Source organism: Camelus dromedarius, chromosome 19 (genome assembly GCF_036321535.1).
Source record: "Camelus dromedarius isolate mCamDro1 chromosome 19, mCamDro1.pat, whole genome shotgun sequence".
Classification (NCBI taxonomy): Eukaryota; Metazoa; Chordata; class Mammalia; order Artiodactyla; family Camelidae; genus Camelus; species Camelus dromedarius.
This window is the reverse complement of record NC_087454.1, coordinates 31,314,449-31,333,564: the sequence shown is the minus strand read 5'-3', so window position 1 is coordinate 31,333,564 and position 19,116 is coordinate 31,314,449. Positions and strand designations below refer to the sequence as shown.

Sequence of the window (19,116 nt, the reverse complement as noted above, 5' to 3'; positions counted from 1 at the left end):
CCTTTCTGACAAGCTGCCCTTGCTCCGGCCCCAGGGACTGAACTTGGGGCAGTAAGGCTGCAGGCTTTCAATGTTGGCGTTAGCCCCAAGTGCAAAGCCCGGCTCTTACACTAGCTAGCTTTGGAAATTTAGTCACGTTTCTTCATCTCCCCGAACCTGTTTCCTCTACATCCTAAGAAAACATATTGTCTCTCCTCATTGGCTTGTTGTGAAGATGAAAGGGTCTCATATATGCATCACAGGGCTAAGGCACAGAGCAGGTGCATAAGATTTGGTGGTCATTTTTGCTATTCTGGTACAAATAAACCTGTGCTAGCATGCCTATTCGAGGGGACATTCCAACAGGACCCTTGCTGAGACAATCACCTCACTGGAGGCAAAGATGTGAGGGGATTCCCAATCAAGAAAGAGACAGATGACTGACAGGGCCCCGGTGGGGAGGGGTGAGATCAGGCGACAACTTGTTTGTCATCCGGTTCCCTGGGGGTTTTCTTTTCACACATGAAATGCCACCTCTGGTTCCTGACCGGTTGTCTAGCCCCAGTTCAGGCCACCGCCCCCATCACCACCACCACTGTGACTATTTGTAATGTTGTCATGTCCAGCAGGTGGGGCATTTCCTGGAATTAGTGACCTTGTGTCTTCTGGCTGGAGCTCGGCCTACAGGAAATCCCTTCTGGACAGAGCCGACCATTGTCCTCCAGTACCCATCTGGGTACCTCCACATGGACAAGCAGAGGGAGCCCCAACTGAAGCTCTGGTTTTGGGGTTGTTTTTTCATTCTTTTTTTGTAGGGGGGCAGTAATTCTATTTTTTTTTAATTTTTTTTTTTTAAATGGAGGTACTGGGGATTGAACCCAGGACCTCATGCTTGCTAGCACTCTGCTATTGAGCTACACCCTCCCACCCACCGAGGCTCTGGTTTTTGTCTGAAGGAAATACTCAGCATTGGGAAACCCTGACAGGATCTGTGCTCAGCCTCGTAGTTCCCTGAATTGGGGTGACATAAGACTCAGGAGGGCAAGGCTGTCCCCCGGTGAGACCCAGAACAGCTGGGCACACAGCACTGCCGGAGGTGACATGAGCATCTGGTGAGCCTCAGCACGGTATTTTTCATAATGTGAGAAACTAGCAGAAGGGCAATGCTTGGTGGTAGAGTGTCCTTAGCATGCACAAAGTCCTGGGTTCAATCCCCAGTACCTCCATTGAAACATAAAAATAAATAAATAAATGAACAAATAAAAATTAACCTAATTACCTACCCCTTCCAAAAAAGAAAAAGGAAAAAGAACTCATTACAGAGAAAAAAAAAAGAGACTGAGAATGAGTGGATGACTTCTCCAACTAGAAAGAAGAGGACATGGCAGGATTCAGCTCTCGGTGTGACTCCCGCACATGCCTTATTGGTATCCAGGCCCCGTGACTTGGCAGCCCAGCTCTTCGTGCCTTCTCGAGCCTGGGAGGTCAGGGGTCTTCACCACAGCCAGCACCCCCAGCGAAAAGTCAGAGGCTTTCTTGCTTTCAGTATGTTTTTCTTCCATTTCCTCCAATGATGACAGGGATTAAAATTAAAAGTCAGTCATTCTCATAAAAAGTTATGAATCCTCACTGAACAACAGAGCCAGGAGGTGACAGAATTAGGGAAATAGCGCTTTGCACAGGTGTCCTGTGAAAGTTTTCGATAATCACCATGCAAATTCAAGAAATAATTAAAAAGTGGTGCTTCTCAAAAGGTGGCCTCAGGTCCAGGGATGTGCCGGTTGAAAAAGCGGTTTTCCTCACCCCACCCCAGACCTGCTAACTCAGATTGGGGGAGGGGAGGGAAGTGATCCTTACGGTCTCAGAGATTTGAAATGCTCTGCTCGCGAGAACTGAAATGTACCTTGATTTTAACCCGCAACTGCCAGCAGCAAGTCTTCAATTCTTTAACACCCCAACCCTCACCAACTGGAAAATGGGAGAAGTGAAACCTCGGCCTGGGAGAGCTTCCCAAAGGTGACCACCAGCAGACACCTCCTCCTGGGCTGAGTCCCCAACAATGGCCCATGAAGAGGGACAGAGAAAGCTTCCTGGTGGCTCCCCTTCCCCACCCCTGGGCCCCCAGGGGGATGGAGGCAGGAATGCAGAGAAAGAACCTTTCCTTCTGCCTGGGCACAGAGCCAGAATGTACTCCAGCGGAAGCCGGACAGGAACCAGCCCTATACGTTGACTTTTTGTTATTTAGTGGTTCCTGCCCATTCCAGGCGAGCTCACTGCACAGGAAGCAGCACCTGGGCTCTTGAAGTCCCAATTACCATCCTTCATTCCTCTGTTCATTTCTTAGAGAATGTGTATGAACACTCAGGTCCACAGTTCCTCCACAGTTCCTATGGATATTAACATCAGTTGTTGAAAAGAAGGAGAAGATGGAGGGGTCAATTGAGTAAGACAGAGAAGATATGCCGGTTAGGAGAGACTGGGTCACTGAGGCAAACCCACAGTTTCCCAGGGTATCTCCTGATAAGACGACGCAGTGCCTGTGTGGATAAGTGCAGACTTTGGAGGCAGGCTAGCTGGGTTTGAGTCCCAGTTCTGCCATTTAAAGGCTGTGTGACCTTAGGCAACTTATTTGACCTCTCTGCACCTGTGTTTTCTCATCCATGAAATGTGGCTAATAACAGTATCCACATCTTAGATTGTCATGAGGATTAAATAAATAAGCACATATCAAGTATGTAACAGTGCCTGGCACGGGGTGTTGAGGACGTCTTAGGAATTCTTACTTTTGTTAACATTACGAGGTGCGATAACTAGGGGAAAACTGGTAGAATTTTTCACAGAGGGCAGAACAGGCTGTGTCTCGGGTGGCTTTCATTGGTGCATGGGGTTGATGGTAAAGCACACACACCCTGGAGGGCAGGGGTTATCTGGCTCTTCTATTGAGCCTTAAGGAAGTTTGGACTGGGAAATGCATCATGGGGAAACTGCCTTGGAGGTAGGGACGAGCTAGGAACCCAGGGTCGGGTCAAGGTGGGGTTATAAGCTACGGAGCTGGCAGTGACCCCAGCAGCAAAGCCAACCGATGTCAGTTCTTAAACAAAGAAGCCACGTGATGACAGTAGATGAGCTCTACAGAGATGAAGCAAGTGGTATCCAGAGAGGACCCTGTGAATGGTGTCCCCAGAGCAGTGCGATGCCCTGTCCCAGAATAGCACTTACTAGATCACTAAAACTTGTCTAATGTTTTACATTTGTTAATCATTTGATCCTCACAACAACCTCATGAGGCAAGCAATTTTTGTCCCTATACTATAGGTGAGTACGGAGGCACAGAGGGGTTAATTAACTTACCCAAGGTCACACAGCCATATTATGGCAGAACTAGGATTTGCATTCAGTATCTGCAGAGTTTTTACTCTTAACACACATATTTTCTGATCTAACTAATGTTTATTAAGAGTTTACTATGTTCCACACTGCAGTTTGCTTAATTCTCAGAACAATTCTACCAGGTCAGTCCTATTATTATTCCAGTTTGCAAAAAAGGAAACTGAGGCTCAGAGAGGCTAAGTAACTTCCTCCAGGTCGCTAGTAAGGGGCACCACTTGATACTCAGCAGACTGACCCTAGAGCTGCCTGTCACAGTCCCCACCTTAGAAAGTAATCATAGAACCCTCCAGGAGGAAAAGGGCCAGAGGAGGAGAAAATAATTTCTAAGCATGCGCAATCTAAATAGCCCTAATGCTGCAGAAATATTGGGGCGGGAACAGGCTGAGTGTGGAGGAGAGGTCGTGAGACTCGTTTAGAAGGTCACTGGAGTGACTCAGGGTTCAAGTCTTAGCACAGTGGAGAACACCATAATTTATACTCTTGACGCTTCAAGCTGCAGGAACTCTGAGAAACTCAGATAGGCGGCTTTCTTCCGCTCCTGGATCTAGAGACTGGTGTACAGAAAGTCGATGCCAAGATCACACCACAGAGGCAGCTCCCTTTGATTTTCCCGACCCGCCAATGGCTGTTGGCCTGCCAACCGCAGGGCGCAAGGTGACAACCCAGAATCCGCAGTCCTACACTTAGCTCGAACATTCAGGGGCATGTGACCAGAAAGCCATCGTGAAAAGACATCTCTGACACTCACTGAGGATTTTTTTTAAATGTTCTTTCAGCTTCTCCATGGACATGGCCTAGCAGGGGAGGACCCAGTAAGGCAAAAACGGACTGGTATGTAACTCTTGGCTTAGCCACCTCTTCTAGTAAGTCCCATCAAATGACATTTGCTGTAATTTTTTGAAATGCTGTGACCCACATAATTCAATCTTCCAGCACATCAGGGTTCAATTTCTAGAAGTAACTGCCAAGGAACCCCATGCTCTATTCTCTCAAAGGACATGAAGCAGGTTTTATCAAACATCCAATCCCTGTGTCCTCTCCCATCACCGCTCCTCAGATCCAGAAGATTTCCCCATGGCTCTTCTCATAGCTGCCCTCCACTGCCACCCAAAAGCCTGCTTCTCCACTCTCCACCCAGCAGGCTCGCCTTTTGCCCTTTTAAAACTTTTAATCTCGCTTCCTCTCACTCAGCCCTTTTCCCTGGATCAACTTAACCACTAGATTCAAGTCCTCCTCTGCCTCCCACTCCAGTTATCCTACTAAATTCCAAAGAGGTGGTCCAGAAAATCCAGGGCTCTCCGAAAGAGTTGGGGGCAGGTGGGGGCTGTGAACACCACAGCGTCCCCTCCCATGTGCAGGACCCTGGACAAGGGCAGGTAGGTACGTCTATAGGCTGCATCTTCCAAGGACCAGATCCTCCTCCTTCCACCACAGCAATCTTGCAAAAGCATCAATCTGATTCTGCATGAAATCCTTCAAGGATTGCCTTGGAGACAAAATCCAATCATCTGCTCGCGTCTTACTGGATCCTACGTGCTTTGCCTGTTTGCTTTCCTTCTGTTGCCTTTCACAGGGTCGTTACCCCACCCACCATCCCCCTTTGCTTGTCTGGGGGACTCAGTTCACATGGGCTTCTGCCCTGTCATGCCTTCCATCAATTCCCCAGACAGGGAGGGGCTGCTTTGCCTGGGTTCTCATTACCCTTGATACGTTCCCATAGCACAATATTTGTCCCAAGGCATTGGAATTATTTTGCTTCCTCTTTGCCACTCCCAGGAGACATGAGCTCCCTTGAACCCTCTTCCTCCCAGCAGCCTGGCATGTAGCCCAGTGTCTCAACAGCTGAGGGAGCAAATAAAGAGAATGCTTGTCTCTGTCCTAGCTGCCCTTGGGTCAGCTCAGAGGGTATGTTCCTTTTTGATAAGCACCTGCTGGCTCAGTGGCTATACCAGCTGTCTTAACCTGTATCCTTGGGACTGAATCATTTTCCAGGCATGTTGTGACTTGGTCTATTCCATCTCATAGTCTGAAAGAGACATTAGGCTGCTTGACAGAGGAGGTTCCCCCCTTGGGCAGGACAGAGAGGTATCTGGTAGACCTCTTTACAGGGCCATAACCAGATCTGACTGTTGCCTGGTGCTTGAAATGAGAATTCAACCACATTTTTTTTTTACTCTGAAGTATAGTTAATTTACAATGTTGTGTTAGTTTCCAATATACCACATAGTGATTCAGTTACATATAATCTTCTTCATTATAGGTTATTGCAAGATATTGGATGTAGTTGCCTGTGCTGTACAGTAGGACCTTGTTGTTTATCTATTTTACACATAGTAGTTTGTATCTGCTAACCCCAAACTCCTAGTTTCTCTCTCCCTCTTCCTCTTTGGTAACTGTGGTTTGTTCTCTATTTGACCACATTTTGTCAAGCTCAAGAAATGCTCACTGGAAGCTCTTACCGTTGGTCATTTCCCCTTCCCTTCCCTTCTTTCCTTTCTACTTCAGCTGTGTCTTACATCCCTGTGGGATCCTCACTCTCCCTCCTCCCCTCCTTCCCTCAGGTAGCATCACCTCTACCCCGTCCTGACACCCCCTCCCGCCCTCCTGCCCCTGTGACAGGAGCAAGGCCAGTGATGTCCCCATTCTGTACTTTCAAAGCCTTTTGTTCCTAAAATCACACCATCTGTGGTGAGTTCCAGCTCCAGGCTTCTGCCAGCTTCTTCTCGGGCTCAGGCCGCCAGCTTCCCCAGGGCCACTTGGTGACCTGACAGCTGTAAAAGTAACGTCTTCCTGCACTTCTGGGCCAGGCTGTTTGTGAGCCAGGTGGCCCATGTGAGAGCTTAGCCCCTGGAGAGGAAACCACCTCTACACCTAAGGATTTGACATTCCAAAACTTTTCCAGATGTGCTTTCAGTAAAAACAATCATGACAATGATAAAAGACCATGGAAACATTTTCCGTTTTTTTAATACGTGGTCTTTTGTACTGTGGAGTCATTTTGGAAGTGTGCGTGACTCAAGCCATCATCTGCAGAAGATCCTTCTGGCCTTGGTACTTTTACAAAATCCCTGAAATTGTCATGGAAAGGCCCAAGTGCTAGATTGCAGATACTCAGAATATAAATTGTAGTTCAGAGCATCGCTGTCCAGGGAAACTAGGACAGCAGGCAATAGGAGGCTTCCATTCAGCAGATCCCACACAGCAGTGCCTGTGTCCTGGAGCCTTAATGCCAGAAAGGGGCAAACCAAGTTCCCAAGAGAAAAAGAATGCTCAAAAGGAATTTCTTTTTCAGGCACTGGACCAAATCTTTAGATCTTCAGGGCTTGGGGTAGAATCATCTTTAAAGGCAGGCTCAGTGCTCATATTTATTCTCCGAGCTATGGGTGTCTTCCTACATCACATACAGATGTGTCACAAACACACACATATATACACATACATACAAGTACACAAGTATATCTATTATTACCGTCCAGAGTTGTTGAAAGGATTAAATAATATCATGTACATGTTTTTAAAACATGAATAGGGTTATCTGAGGGGGGGTTTGTTTGTTTTGATGGGTTTTTAATTAAAAACAAATCTAATTGATTTATTTACAAAATAACTGCATTTGAAACAGCCTGAAAGGTCCCTGGTACAGAGAAGTCTTCATGTAACTGCTGATGGTAGGAGGAGGGGTGACACAATATTAGCATTTTAGGAAAACTATTTCAAAACTCTGTGGGAGGGGGAAGAGGAGCCTGTACGCAAACCTGAGAATGAGTGTGAGTTGGCTGCTTAGAGCAGAGTGGGTGTCGTGGGGCAGAGGGAAGTGAGCATGGTCAGAGCATCTGGAATTCTGTCCTGAGTCCCCCAGGAAGGGGGTTTTAGACCAGCCGAGAGGCTGGCAGGGAGAAGAAGTTGATGGAAACCATGGGAAGTGAAAATTAGCCAGGTGGCTATAGTTGAATGAATTAGACAAAATTCGTGCAGGGAAACCAGGAAGGATGCTCAGCAGTGTGGACCGTCACCGGCCCTGGCTCCGGGGAACATAGAGAAGGCTGGTGAAAGACATGTGGAGAAACAGGTCTAAAGGACTTAGCAGCAGATTCGACATGGGGTGATGGGGAGTGAGGATCCCTACAACACTCCAGGGTGCACAGACCTGGATGACTGGGGAAAGGGAGGTCACAGGCAGAAAGCAGAGCTGGACTGAAAATCATATTGCGGAGGTATGCCAGTCAGCTCAAAACTGAGTCTTCCAGGTGGTCTTCATAGGGAACCGAAAGCAGAAGTTTCATATTGGTTGGAAGTAGCACAAATATGTCCTCTACGTCAATTATGAAGCTCCCCAGTGCCAGATTTCTGAGCTTAACTGGGACCATGTCTTGGGCCCTGGGCTGGAGTCCCCATTGGTTCTTCTATGGCTTCAAAAGGAATGGCTGACGGGAGACAACACTTCAAGACAAGGAGACCGAGGATGTCCCAACCCTGTGCGCAAGGTGTTTCCATCCTCACACCTCTTTAGTGAGAGCAAAGTTCCTACCAGACTGGATTGCTGGCTTCCAGCTTGGAAATTCTGACCCTCTGCAGACCTGCAGCCGGGTGTCCTGGCCTCTTTCGATCTGGGTTCGGGAAATGCCTTGCATTTTCCAGGTGGAGGAACAGAACTGGGGATTTTTACTGGCTTTAATCTTATAACTTGCGGCATTTGGTGCTCTGAGCAGGCGGTGGTGGTGGCAGAGTAAGACGGGAAAGCTGGGTGCTCTCTGCCTGTGTTGTTTGTTTAACTGTCTCAAAAGTGAGACCTCGTTGGAATAGAATTAGGTTTTTTTGACCTACCAGCAGACAGCTGCCTAGATTACAACTCTTACACTTACTATAACCAGTACTATTATTTCTACCTGCTGTTTCAGAATGGCTAATAGGGGCTAGGCAACTTGCTAGGGGTTGTCATACAGTAGCCCAATTCGTCAACAATTCTGCAGAGAAAATAGTGCCCTTAATTTACAGATGTGCGAAGCATGGCTCACAGGGGCCCATGGCCTCCCAGGTGAGAGGCCCCAGCTCTCTGTGGCTCCAAGTCCAAGCTCATAGTTACAGGTCATAGTTTTCAACGTGGGTTTCTGTTGCCTGTGAGATTCCATCCCATGATTTTTTTTTTTTTTAAGCAAAGAAGTGTTTCCAACATTTATTGAGTGTATATATAATTAAGCACCTCTTGGGTCCAAAGAAGATAAAACATGGTGATTGCCTGCTATAAACTTTTAATCTGGTCGGCAGGATAGGATGTATATGCACCATAAGTTAAATTCAAAGTTCATAATATCAAAAGCAGAGTCATCCCTTACGGTGAGCCTACAAAAGGCAAAGCTACCTCCAAGAAAGTGGTAGAAGTAACAGAAACATAGGTCTGGGCTTAAATGTAAGTTTCTAACAGAAGTGACCAAAGATGGGTTGGATCATCTTATATAGATTTGAGTTTCTTGTCACGCAAGGTATTTGAGCCAATCTGAATAAGCACTTAAGAGGTGTGTTTGTAGAGGGCATCGTCGTGTCTGATAAGCGGTTACCCTAGGAGATCTGTAAAATGCTCAAACGACTTCACATTGCCTTGATTCTGAGTCCTGAGGTCAGCAAGCATGCATAAATTCTGAGAGAAGCCAGAAAGAACTGATCAAGGCTGAGATAGGAAAGAAGAAGCAGATGTGGGACAGCAGGGGGCAGGGAGGAGGGAGCCCCAGGCAGAGGGAATGCTGTGAGATTAATGAATGGGCCGGGGCTTTTCTTGTGCAGATATTGCAGGAGGAAACCGCATTATCTGGAACCATATTTAGAGGAAGGTTGCACAGCCACTCCGTGATCCTTGGAGCAGCTTTGTAGAGTAAAGGGCACTGGCCTCCCTGTCTTTGTCTCACTAGGAAGAGAACTTTGTACATGGCTGGCCCTGATGACTGAGGTGGATGACGAGCTAGTAGAATTAATTCTTTTCTCTAGACTTCACAGCCCAGTGTTTTATAACACAGTGCAGCCCGCCCTCTCTCCATCCACACTTGCCAGCTCAGCCACAGCCTGGGGTTCTGGTGGTTTTCCCCTGGGTGAACCAACCTTTCTCAAACCTAAAGGGAGAACAGGACCTTTGAGTCTCTGCTGACAATGGTACAGTAGATACAGAGGATGCGGTCCAAATTGCTACCTACCGGAACGTGTCAAGAGACAAGCAGAACAGGCATCTTCTAATATTTGGCTGCTACAGGGCTAAGGGGGAGAAACCGGGGAGCCAGGTCTTCGGTAATAGGGTGGCCTTATCCCCTCGGTCAAGAGAAAGCCACACCCACCTTATTTCTCCTCTGTGGAGTCAGCAGGTGGGAGATTGATTTCTGCTTCCACTTAGGCTCCGACTTCTGAGAAGCCGTAATTCCCACCTGAGTTGCCAGGCAGAATTAGGGCTGTTTGCTTAAATAACTGTGATTAAGACCCAAAACTGCTTGTGGCAATGTGGGGCCAACTTTCCAGAAATGCCTCTTTAAGATCAGTGCTGTGTGGCAGCGGGCAGAGATTTATGGGAAAGGAAAGGGGAAATCCTGGTGGGTTTGTGCCTCCTGGGCCAGCAATAGGCCTGCCCCTGGGACACTTGAGGACACCGATGGACTGTGCTACCTTCCACTGGGGCATCGGTGAGTCAAAAAAATTCAGGCAAACAGCACCAGGGCAGAGGAGACCGAGACAAAGGAAACACACTGGACTGTCTGGGATCAGATGGTCCAGAGGCAGCAGAGGAGCGTGGAAGGGCCTCTAACATACACACAGAGGTGGAGGACGGGTCTGTTCCCCCTGCGTCCCTGGTAGCCTGGGGCAGGGCAGCCAGCATCACTTTCCCAAGCTCTGAAGTCCTCAGGTCTGGAAGAGGTAAGGCAGACAGGGGCCTTTCTACCCCAAACCCTGGGCCTGCCGAGGGCTGTGAGCGGAGTGGGCCTCCGATCCCGCCCGTCCGCTGGCCACGCTGACCTTCCCTCAAACTCAGACGCTGTCCCAGGGGCGTTACAGGGACAGGAGGCCCAGGAGCAGATCCAGGCCCGTAAGACCACGGTACTCTTGACGGGGAGGAATGACCCAGACTGGGAGGATCTCCTTCTGTGCTTCCTCAGACCAGCTGTGGGAGTTGTTGCCTCAAGGTGTTTGCGCTGGTTTTCTCTTCCTAGAGTCATTTTTCCCCCCAGATCTCTGACTGGTTCACTCCTCACTTCCTTCACATTTTTGCTTAACTTTTCCATCTTCGTAATGATTCTACAGAAAATCGCACGCCACCCTCATTCTGCCTGCCCCTCTGTCTCCTCGCCCTGCTTTATCTCCTCCACCCCCTTCAGAACTGCCCGATGTCGAGGTCTGAACTCCCTGGTCGCCTCCTGTAGGAGGATGGAAGGGCCACGCACGCACGTGGAGCTTTGCCTCTCTGATTCACCCCGTGTCCCCGGCACCCAGCCCAGGGCCTGGGGAGGAGGCCCTCCCAAAGCCGTAAAGTTCCTTACAAATCAACCAAGCCAGGAAAACCAAACATACCTAGCAAGGCTTAGTGTCAAAATCCATGTCCATGACAGTGGGTCACAAAGTGTTTTTCCTCACTGTGGATGTCTGAGACCTTGATTACGCTGCCTAGAACTGAACCAAGTTTTAGATCATTCTTTGTTTATGATGAATAATTTTGCCTTTGAATTTGACTATATTTTAAATCGTACTTTGGGAATTGGACACTGAATTCTAAAAAGACATTTAACAATACCCTACATGCAGTTTTTGAGCCTGTTTTCAAGGAGAAGACATTTCCTTCTCTGCTAAAGGCTCCCCATCCTTATCAGCTCTAGGGAGAAGCGACACTCGGGCTGAAGGTCATAGATGTTGCCAAAGGGTGGATGAGGGGAAGAGGGTCCTAGAGGCTGGTGCTTTAATTCATACTTGCACAAATGCCATAGGCTGGAACTCTAAAGTCACAGGAACTGTCCTCTTGGAGGTATTTTAAGCTTTTGGCTCAGCTCCTTGTAAGGTCTTAGCAGAAGCACGACCTAGGTTTCAGTGGGGAATGATGACGTTCAGGAATCACCCTGTGCTTTTTGGACACATGCTTGTTCCTCAGTTACGTGCGCAAAGAGCAGAGAGAGGTCAGCTTAGGCATGGATGATGGAAATAACCCTTGGGTTCCGATATGACGCTGGGATCAGACCCTGGAAGGCAACGATGCAAAAGATGAAGTGGGTGACATGGGATTGTTCCTGACCTCACTCATCTCGAAAGCAGCTACCGGCCAGGAAATCCTGTTTACAGTCATGGGAGGAGAGCAGACCACAGCAAAGAGGATCCTGGAACTTCTGAATCCTCTGGAGGATTGTTGCAGTACCTTTCAGGAAAAGGAATGTCCTCCAAGGCAGACCTTGTAAATAACAGGCAGCCACCCTCCCTGCAAATGTTCCCAGCAGGCAGTATACCGTATCTAGGGTTAGGATCACTCAGGTTAAGACTAGCAGTCCTTCCAGGAAGCTTGTTTCCGCCACAGAACCATCTGTGAATCAGAAAGAACACAGGAAATTTGCAGCAACGCCATAGCATCGTGACAGACTGATTCTACCCTGAGTTTTAAAAGTCACTGTGTCCTACTTGTAAATACACTTTTATAAGGAGGAAGTGTACCTAAAGCTGCATTCCTACTTTTAAGAAAATGTGCACATTTTTTACAGTTGGAGTTAATTACAGCAAGTTGAAAGATGCCAAAATGAAATAATTCTCAACAAGGTTGATGAGTAAAACCAAACACCTAGACAAACATAGTTTGCAGCTCTCAGTGGACAAATATTGCCATTTTCTGCAGTAAACATTTATCGGTTGGAATCTCCCACAGTAAACTCACTGCATTGTAGTGTTTCTCATAAATAATCCTTGGAACATTGAAAACAAATCTTGCAGTATTATGGGGGAAATTCCTTGCCCGGTTAGAAAACAGACATAGAATTTTAATTTTATGGTTCTATACACCTCATACTTCTAGATTTGACTTACATTTTAAAGTAAGAGTTTTGCAAGTATTCACTAATCTTTTCTTTGTTTGACTGACGAGATGAAATAAGCCACAATGGGTCTTGTCAACCCACTTGTATGAAAAAATTCTCCTATTCTTTGAATGTTCTTCATTAGCTACTAACCAAGCCCACGGCTTCTGCTCCAGTTATATATTTCAGCCAAGAATGAGCCGAAGATTCTGGCAGTGACAGAAAATCGAATCTGTGGCTCATCTGAGAAACCACAGGTTCAACAAGCCTCGATGAGAAATGAATTTATTAGGTGGTGAGCTCCGTGCCAGAAGCAGTGGGTAAGGCTCTGAGAAATGAAGGAAGCACTCCTGCCCTTGAGAAGCTTACTTCCAGGGATCAAGACATGATGAATGTCGGAAACTATGCAGGAACATTCCAGGATATCTGCTGTCTGGCTCGCCTGGAGTGGGAAACAGACGCGTCTGGAATGGCAGCCGGTCAGCCAGCATGGGGGCAATTTGGAAAAGCAATGAATTGCTGAAGATCTCTTGTAGTTCACTTTCCAACTTGCCAAGTTTGCTTTCCTTGAGTACCTGTCATGTTCTGGACACCCGGAGATACAGAGGGAGAACAAAGAGCCCATGCTGCGGGCGTAGGCTGAGAGCAAAGGGAATTACCTAAGTGACCCTTCTCAGGGGTCTTCAAGCCACGCCTAGTTCAGCTCTTAACAGACATGCATGTCCATTGAATAGTGTCTGAAACATACTGACTCATTCTGGTGAGTCAGGACCGTGGTTTTTATTGTCTAGGCAGTTGCCAAGCCTCCCTGCTAGGTCACTCGGTTCTATTCTTGTCCCATTATGGTCCATTCTCACACAGTCATCCTTGGCCTTGGACGCCAAGGTGGGTGTGGGGATGGAGAGGACGGACAAGTCCTGAGCTTGGCCTGAGAAGCTCTCAGACGGCCAGAGAACTGAGCCCTGAGACCAAACAGATCTGCTGCCTGTGTCTCCTAAAAAGCAAAGTCACAGAAGAGAAGCGCCATGAAGGTGGTGGTCAGTAAATGGGCTCTGCTTTTTCTCTAAACGTGGTCATTAGAAATTCTTAAAGACTGATGTGTCCAGCATCCACACGTCCCCGTCATTGGCTTTAAGTGCTAAAAGGTCTGTCGTGTCCTCTCTCCACCACCCGCGGAAGTCCTCACAGCCTTCGTACACTTTCATTTCAGTTGCCGCAAGTCCGTCTGCAGCTCGAGAGTTCACTGTCAATGTTGAGATCGCTTTGGAAAATGCCTCCTTCCTGGAGCCCATCAAAGCTTACTTGAACAGCCTCAGTTTTCCAATTCAAGGGAATGACACTGACCCAGCCACCAACATTCTGAGCATCGAGGTGACAGCAGGTGAGTAAAAGACCCATTTCTGGAAATAGGAGGACCGGGTCTAACAGGAGAAAGGCTGGCTGAGCTCCTTATTCTTAGAGCAGGTTATCCTTGGTGGGCAAGTGAAATGACCCTACCAGCCTGAGGTGTGATTTGATGATTTCATCACCTTCCAATGTAGTCAAGTCCCTGTTCGGAAACTCTGTAGCCAGCGTCCTTATTTTAAATGGTGACCAAATGTTTGCTTGGTGGCTTGTGTGTTGGTCTTCACAAAGTGGTCCCAAGGTATGCCCATGACCATCTACTGGGTCTTCTTACCCTGGGCAGTCAGTATAGCAAGGACTGGTTCAGGGTATTAATAAGCAGCAAGCTCTTGTCTTTTGGGCATCACAGAACAAGGGACCTACCTGGGTCAGAGGCAAGGCACGAAGCAGAATCTCCCAGACTTTGGGGTTGGACTTTCTGGTCACTGACTCCCTTTCAGGTCATGCGAGTTCCCCTAACGTCTCAGGGGACCATCCCTTGTGTCCCCTAGAAGCTGTGAGATGGGACTGCCCCTTGCCCTAGAAAAGATTTCTGCTTTGTAAGTTGGAAAAGCACTGATGGATGTTGGGCTTTATTCTTCCTAAATGGAGGCAAGAAGAAAGTTCTTGTTTTCCAAAATCTTTTCAAATTCTCATGCTTAAACAGTCGATCACAATGCCAGTCTGTGTGCCTAAATTTTTAGTTCTTAATACACGCTATGTGAACCTGAACTGGCTCCCTTTGGATGCCATTTCTCACCAAATTCTACCTCACCATTAATTTCGTTTAGTTAGTGGTTCACTGACTGCTGCCAGTGTGAGTCCTCCAGTGGCAGAAGGCGTATCCAGTGGTCCTCAGATACCTTTGCTCACAGACCTGTTCTGTTCTGTAGGACATCTCACAAAGCTAGTCATATTGGAGCAACACAGGAAACACAGTTCCCACAAAACACAGATCTTTTGCCTCTAAAATTATTTCCTTTATTTACGGGGAAAATTAATGGATGGATTTTTCATCACTTCTGGTTTGCTTCCCAACTGTTTTTAATGAAACCACTCGTGTCTGGTTGAGTACTACAAAGCAAATCTAGCCAACAAAACAGATCAGTAAATATCCAATAAACAAGCAGTTTGCTTTTGTTGAACCTCTTATGTGATTATGAACAGTTTCTGTTTCGTACACTCAGCGTAGACATTTTTCAAACTCTCCCTGGTTTATTTTGTGTTGTTAAAGGAGGCATGACTTTAAGGGGCTCCACTATTCATATTTTAGAAACTTGATAACCCAGTTTTACAAGTTGGGTCAACGAGTTTCTCCCACTCTTTTTTTAAGTAGTTGCTTTATCCTTGTTTTGTTTTGTTTGTTTGTTCACTTGTTTGTTTTTTAGGAAGGTATTGGGGATTGAACCCAGGACCTTGTGCATGCTAAGCATGTGCTCTACCACTGAGCTATACCCTCCCCACCCCACTACTACACCACCACAAGTTTCTCTTTTAAGATGCAAATGCCCTTGGAAAGTGTAAATTATCCTGCCTGCAAGTCTGGTCACTCACACGTGGAGGGGGTGAAGACTTTCTGATCATTCACTGGGGAAGCTTGAGGCTTATGGGTTTTTTCCAAGGATCCCCAGGGACTTGATTGTCCTTTTATTTCAGGAACAGTTGTTTGATGGCTTTCCTTTAGGTCATCACTCTGTGGGCCTTTGCCTAGCTGCCTATCTGCAAACAAACAGCCCCCAGTGATATGACTTTGGTCCAGTTTTAGAAATAAATTCAGTGCCCTCTGTTTTCAGAGCATTTTTCAATGTCCTCGGTGGGATCAGAGTCAGTTTGGGCTGCTCACGTTAGACTTGAAATGTAAAAGGCACAATTTTACAATTTGACTTGTATTCTTTATTTGTTGACCATTGCTCCACAACAAATTACCCCCAAACTTAGCATCCTAAAACAACAAACATTTGTTATACCACACAGTTTCTGAGGGCCACAAATCCGGGAGGAGCCTAGCTGGGTGGCTCTGGCTCAAGGTCTCTCATGAAGTTATAGTTAGTCCATAAGCCAGAACTGCAATCGTCTGAAGGCTCAGCTGGGGCTGGAAAACTCTCTTCCAAGCTCACTGGTGTGTTGTTGGCAAGCCTCAGCTTCTTACTAGCTGTTGTCTGGAGACCTCAGTTCCTAACTACGTGGGCTTCTCCACGACATGTCCTTCATGCAATGTGTCCAGCTTGCCAGAGATCAGAGAGAGAGAGAGAGAAGGAGAGAGAGGACACAGCCAAGAGGGAGAACAGCTCTAGTGATCTGGACCCTACTGGTTGGGATGCTCTCTTCCAAAGCATTTAGGTTTAGATGAATTCACCCAATGTAAAGCCTTTAGAAGCGTGTCTGGCACACAGTTTACACTCAGGGAATATTCTCTATTTTTTGTCTTTTAGAATTTAATCTCAGAAGTGATATATGACCACTTCTGCTATTCTCATTCTACTGGTCACACGGACCAACCCTAGTACAATATGAGAGGGAACTACAAAAGGGTATGGATACCCAGAGGCAGGGATGATCAGGGCCATCTTGAAGGCTGGTTGTCATACACTCTCAGTCTGGGAATCTGCTCATCACTCACTCTATCATTGTAGGCAGCCCCTGGGATAGTCAGAGGAGTTGGCATCTTTAGGGGGCCATGCCTAATAGCAAGGTTACGCGTGCGGGAATCACGGGAATCTCATTCAGCACTGCTGAACTTCCCAGGAGGGCCAGATGGAGCTGAGTCAGGATTTCCTACAAGCATAAATACTGGTCATCTATAAATGCAAAGGCGGTGACTACCTTCTCTCTCCTCACTGTTCCGGCTGATGACAGTCTGCAGCCCTACTGGCAATGAAATCTGGTGCTCCTGCGAGACAGGTTATCACTGGCCTCAGGAAAGGTGCCTCCACAATCTCACCTGTCAAGAGCACGGCGGCTCCCCTGCAGGGCATCACTGCAGTTGCCTTAAGGGACTGCCTCCAAAGGGACATTTTTGCCAGCTCCAGAGGGGTAAGTAACTGCTCATTAAATGTTTGTTTGTTGAGTGACTATTTGATACCAACTCAAGCAAATGTTTCTGTGTACTCAAATGCTAGCACGAGATTTCTAAATATTGTCCTGTGTTCTTCATTAGATGTTATCCTGAGAATGTCGGTCAGACTCAATGTGGGCTTTCAAGAAGACCTCAGGAACTCTTCCTCTGCCCTTTATAGGTCCTACAAGACTGACTTGGAAACAGCGGTAGGTTTGGATCCCAGGAGCCTCTTAACCAACAGACTCTTTGGACTGAACTGAATCTATTGCACATACAGTGGGTAGTTTGCTTGTATCTGTCAGAATTGATGAATGTGGATGTTGAAATTATTTCTATGCAACTGGGATGATGAATTAAGAAGTGCTCAAATGGGACAGTGTTCAGGGGATGATCTGACATCATCTTGATCTACAGGTGGAACTTATTCCCAGGATAGAATTGATTCAGATAAAATTTGGTGGCATCAACTCACTGAGCCCTACTCAGGGGCCCCAAAAGAGAGTCTAGAAGCATCAGAGCATGCATTTCTATTCATCTTCACACACCACATGGATGCAAACCCCAACATCTTTTGAGCAGACCAGCATAACACAGGCACAGAGAATTCCAAGCCACTCTACACTAGAGTGCATTCACATTTATGGCAGATTTAAATTTGCTCTTGTAAAAAAGTGGAGAATATTCCCTGCATGTAAGCTTTGTGCCAGACACTCTTCTAAGGGCCTTATCTTGGATTAATTCATCTAAACCCAAATGCTTTGCTTGAGTCAACTCGTTTGGAATAATGCTTCCCAACCAGTAGTGTCCAAATTACTATGGGTGGGTTGAGGTAATGACTTCCCTCAACCCTCCGCACAGCCAAGCCCTTGCCTCAGGCTAGCCTCCCGCTTACCCTGCTGCCCCACACAAACACTACCCTTTTCCATGGGTGCCATTACGGAGCGCTGATACCATAGAGTGCCAATTTGCATGCCTGGCATCTAATTTGCATATCCAGCTGGTAATAGTTTCCCCCACCCTCAGCCTGAGAATCCTCCCCCCCTCCAACACACAACACAACTAAATTACATACGTTCGAGGAAAAAGAGTGTTACAGATGAATCTCTGGGTCCCACCCATCCAGCTACCTAACACTGCACTTTGCACATGGCGTCTGCCCTGTCGATGGAACTTGACTCAAATTGCATCTCCTGTGGGGTTGGTATTCAGGGACACAATGTGGAGTGAAAATGTGAGCAAAAACCAGAGCTGCAATATGTTAAGAGAAGAATGGGGTAGTGCAGAAGCCACAAGAATGCACCTCATGGATTTCCAATGACAGGAAACGTAATTGATGAGGGGTCCCGTGGCTCCCTCTGAAATCCGTGGCAGTGCTCACTGTGCCTGCTAGTAAATGAGCATGGCTGGTCTGTCTAGCAAACTTGGGACTCCTTTGAAGGCTGTGCTGAACCTTCCTAGGCTCAGACTAGCATGATGTCTGTCATCCAACCTCCCCTCCCACCACAGTTTCACTTGGGTCTAATGGCTCCCCTGTCTTCCTCACCGCCTCCGGATCTTTTTCCCTCGGCATGTCCCTAAGTAATTTTTTTACACATTTAATCTGATGTTTGCTTCCTGGAGAACCCAGGATAACCTAGGTAAATAGGAATTACTTCTTCAAAGATCTGCCGATTCCAGTATTAACAAAATTTTCAGGAGAAAATTTCATCCAGGGTGGTCAGGGACAGGTGCTTTTTTTACTCTCTTTCAAATTATTTGACACATCTCTCACTGGACCTCGATCTGTGATACTTGTCTTGCTTTATTTTCCAGTTCTGGAAGGGCTACAGTATTTTACCAGGCTTCAAATTGGTGACCGTGACAGGGTTCAGGTAAGAATTCTGTTGAGGGGTCGTTTTTATCCAACGGCAGACACCAACACATCAGTGAAAAAGAAGCTCATTCGAGGGGCACCATCTGGGTGGCTCAGTGGGAACAATTTGTTAGAAGTGAAGACAATGCCAGATTTCGGGGCTTAAAGGGGAAGGAAATACTGAGACCAGTAACTCCTTAGAGATGTACCTGCTTAGAAGGAAGGTGAGAAAAAGACTGGTGTTCGTTCTATACACGTGAGAATTTTGCAAACAATGACGTGGGATAAGTTTGCCATCTCGTGAGATCAGAAATACAGGAATGAAATAATGTCATGCAATGATGCCTTTATTCGGGAAAAGCCGGCCAGCAGGCTGTGACCACAAGGTTGCAGGCTGCTGTGTGGAGGGCTCCGCCTGGAGTCAGGCACCCTGG

The 19,116-nt window shown here is 47.1% G+C and overlaps 1 protein-coding gene across 4 annotated transcripts in view; it reads left to right on the top strand.

Moving 5' to 3' along the window:
- ADGRF5 (adhesion G protein-coupled receptor F5) overlaps nt 1-19,116 on the top strand; it is a 93,045-nt gene that overhangs the window by 45,160 nt on the left and 28,769 nt on the right. For all 4 annotated transcript variants that reach the window (XM_010994315.3, XM_064476566.1, XM_010994313.3 and 1 more), the window contains exons 3-7: nt 4,146-4,200; nt 13,600-13,770; nt 16,629-16,805; nt 16,930-17,036; nt 18,643-18,701. In XM_010994315.3, coding sequence (XP_010992617.2) covers nt 4,146-4,200; nt 13,600-13,770; nt 16,629-16,805; nt 16,930-17,036; nt 18,643-18,701 — 569 coding nt within the window. The remainder of the gene's footprint in view (nt 1-4,145; nt 4,201-13,599; nt 13,771-16,628; nt 16,806-16,929; nt 17,037-18,642; nt 18,702-19,116) is intronic.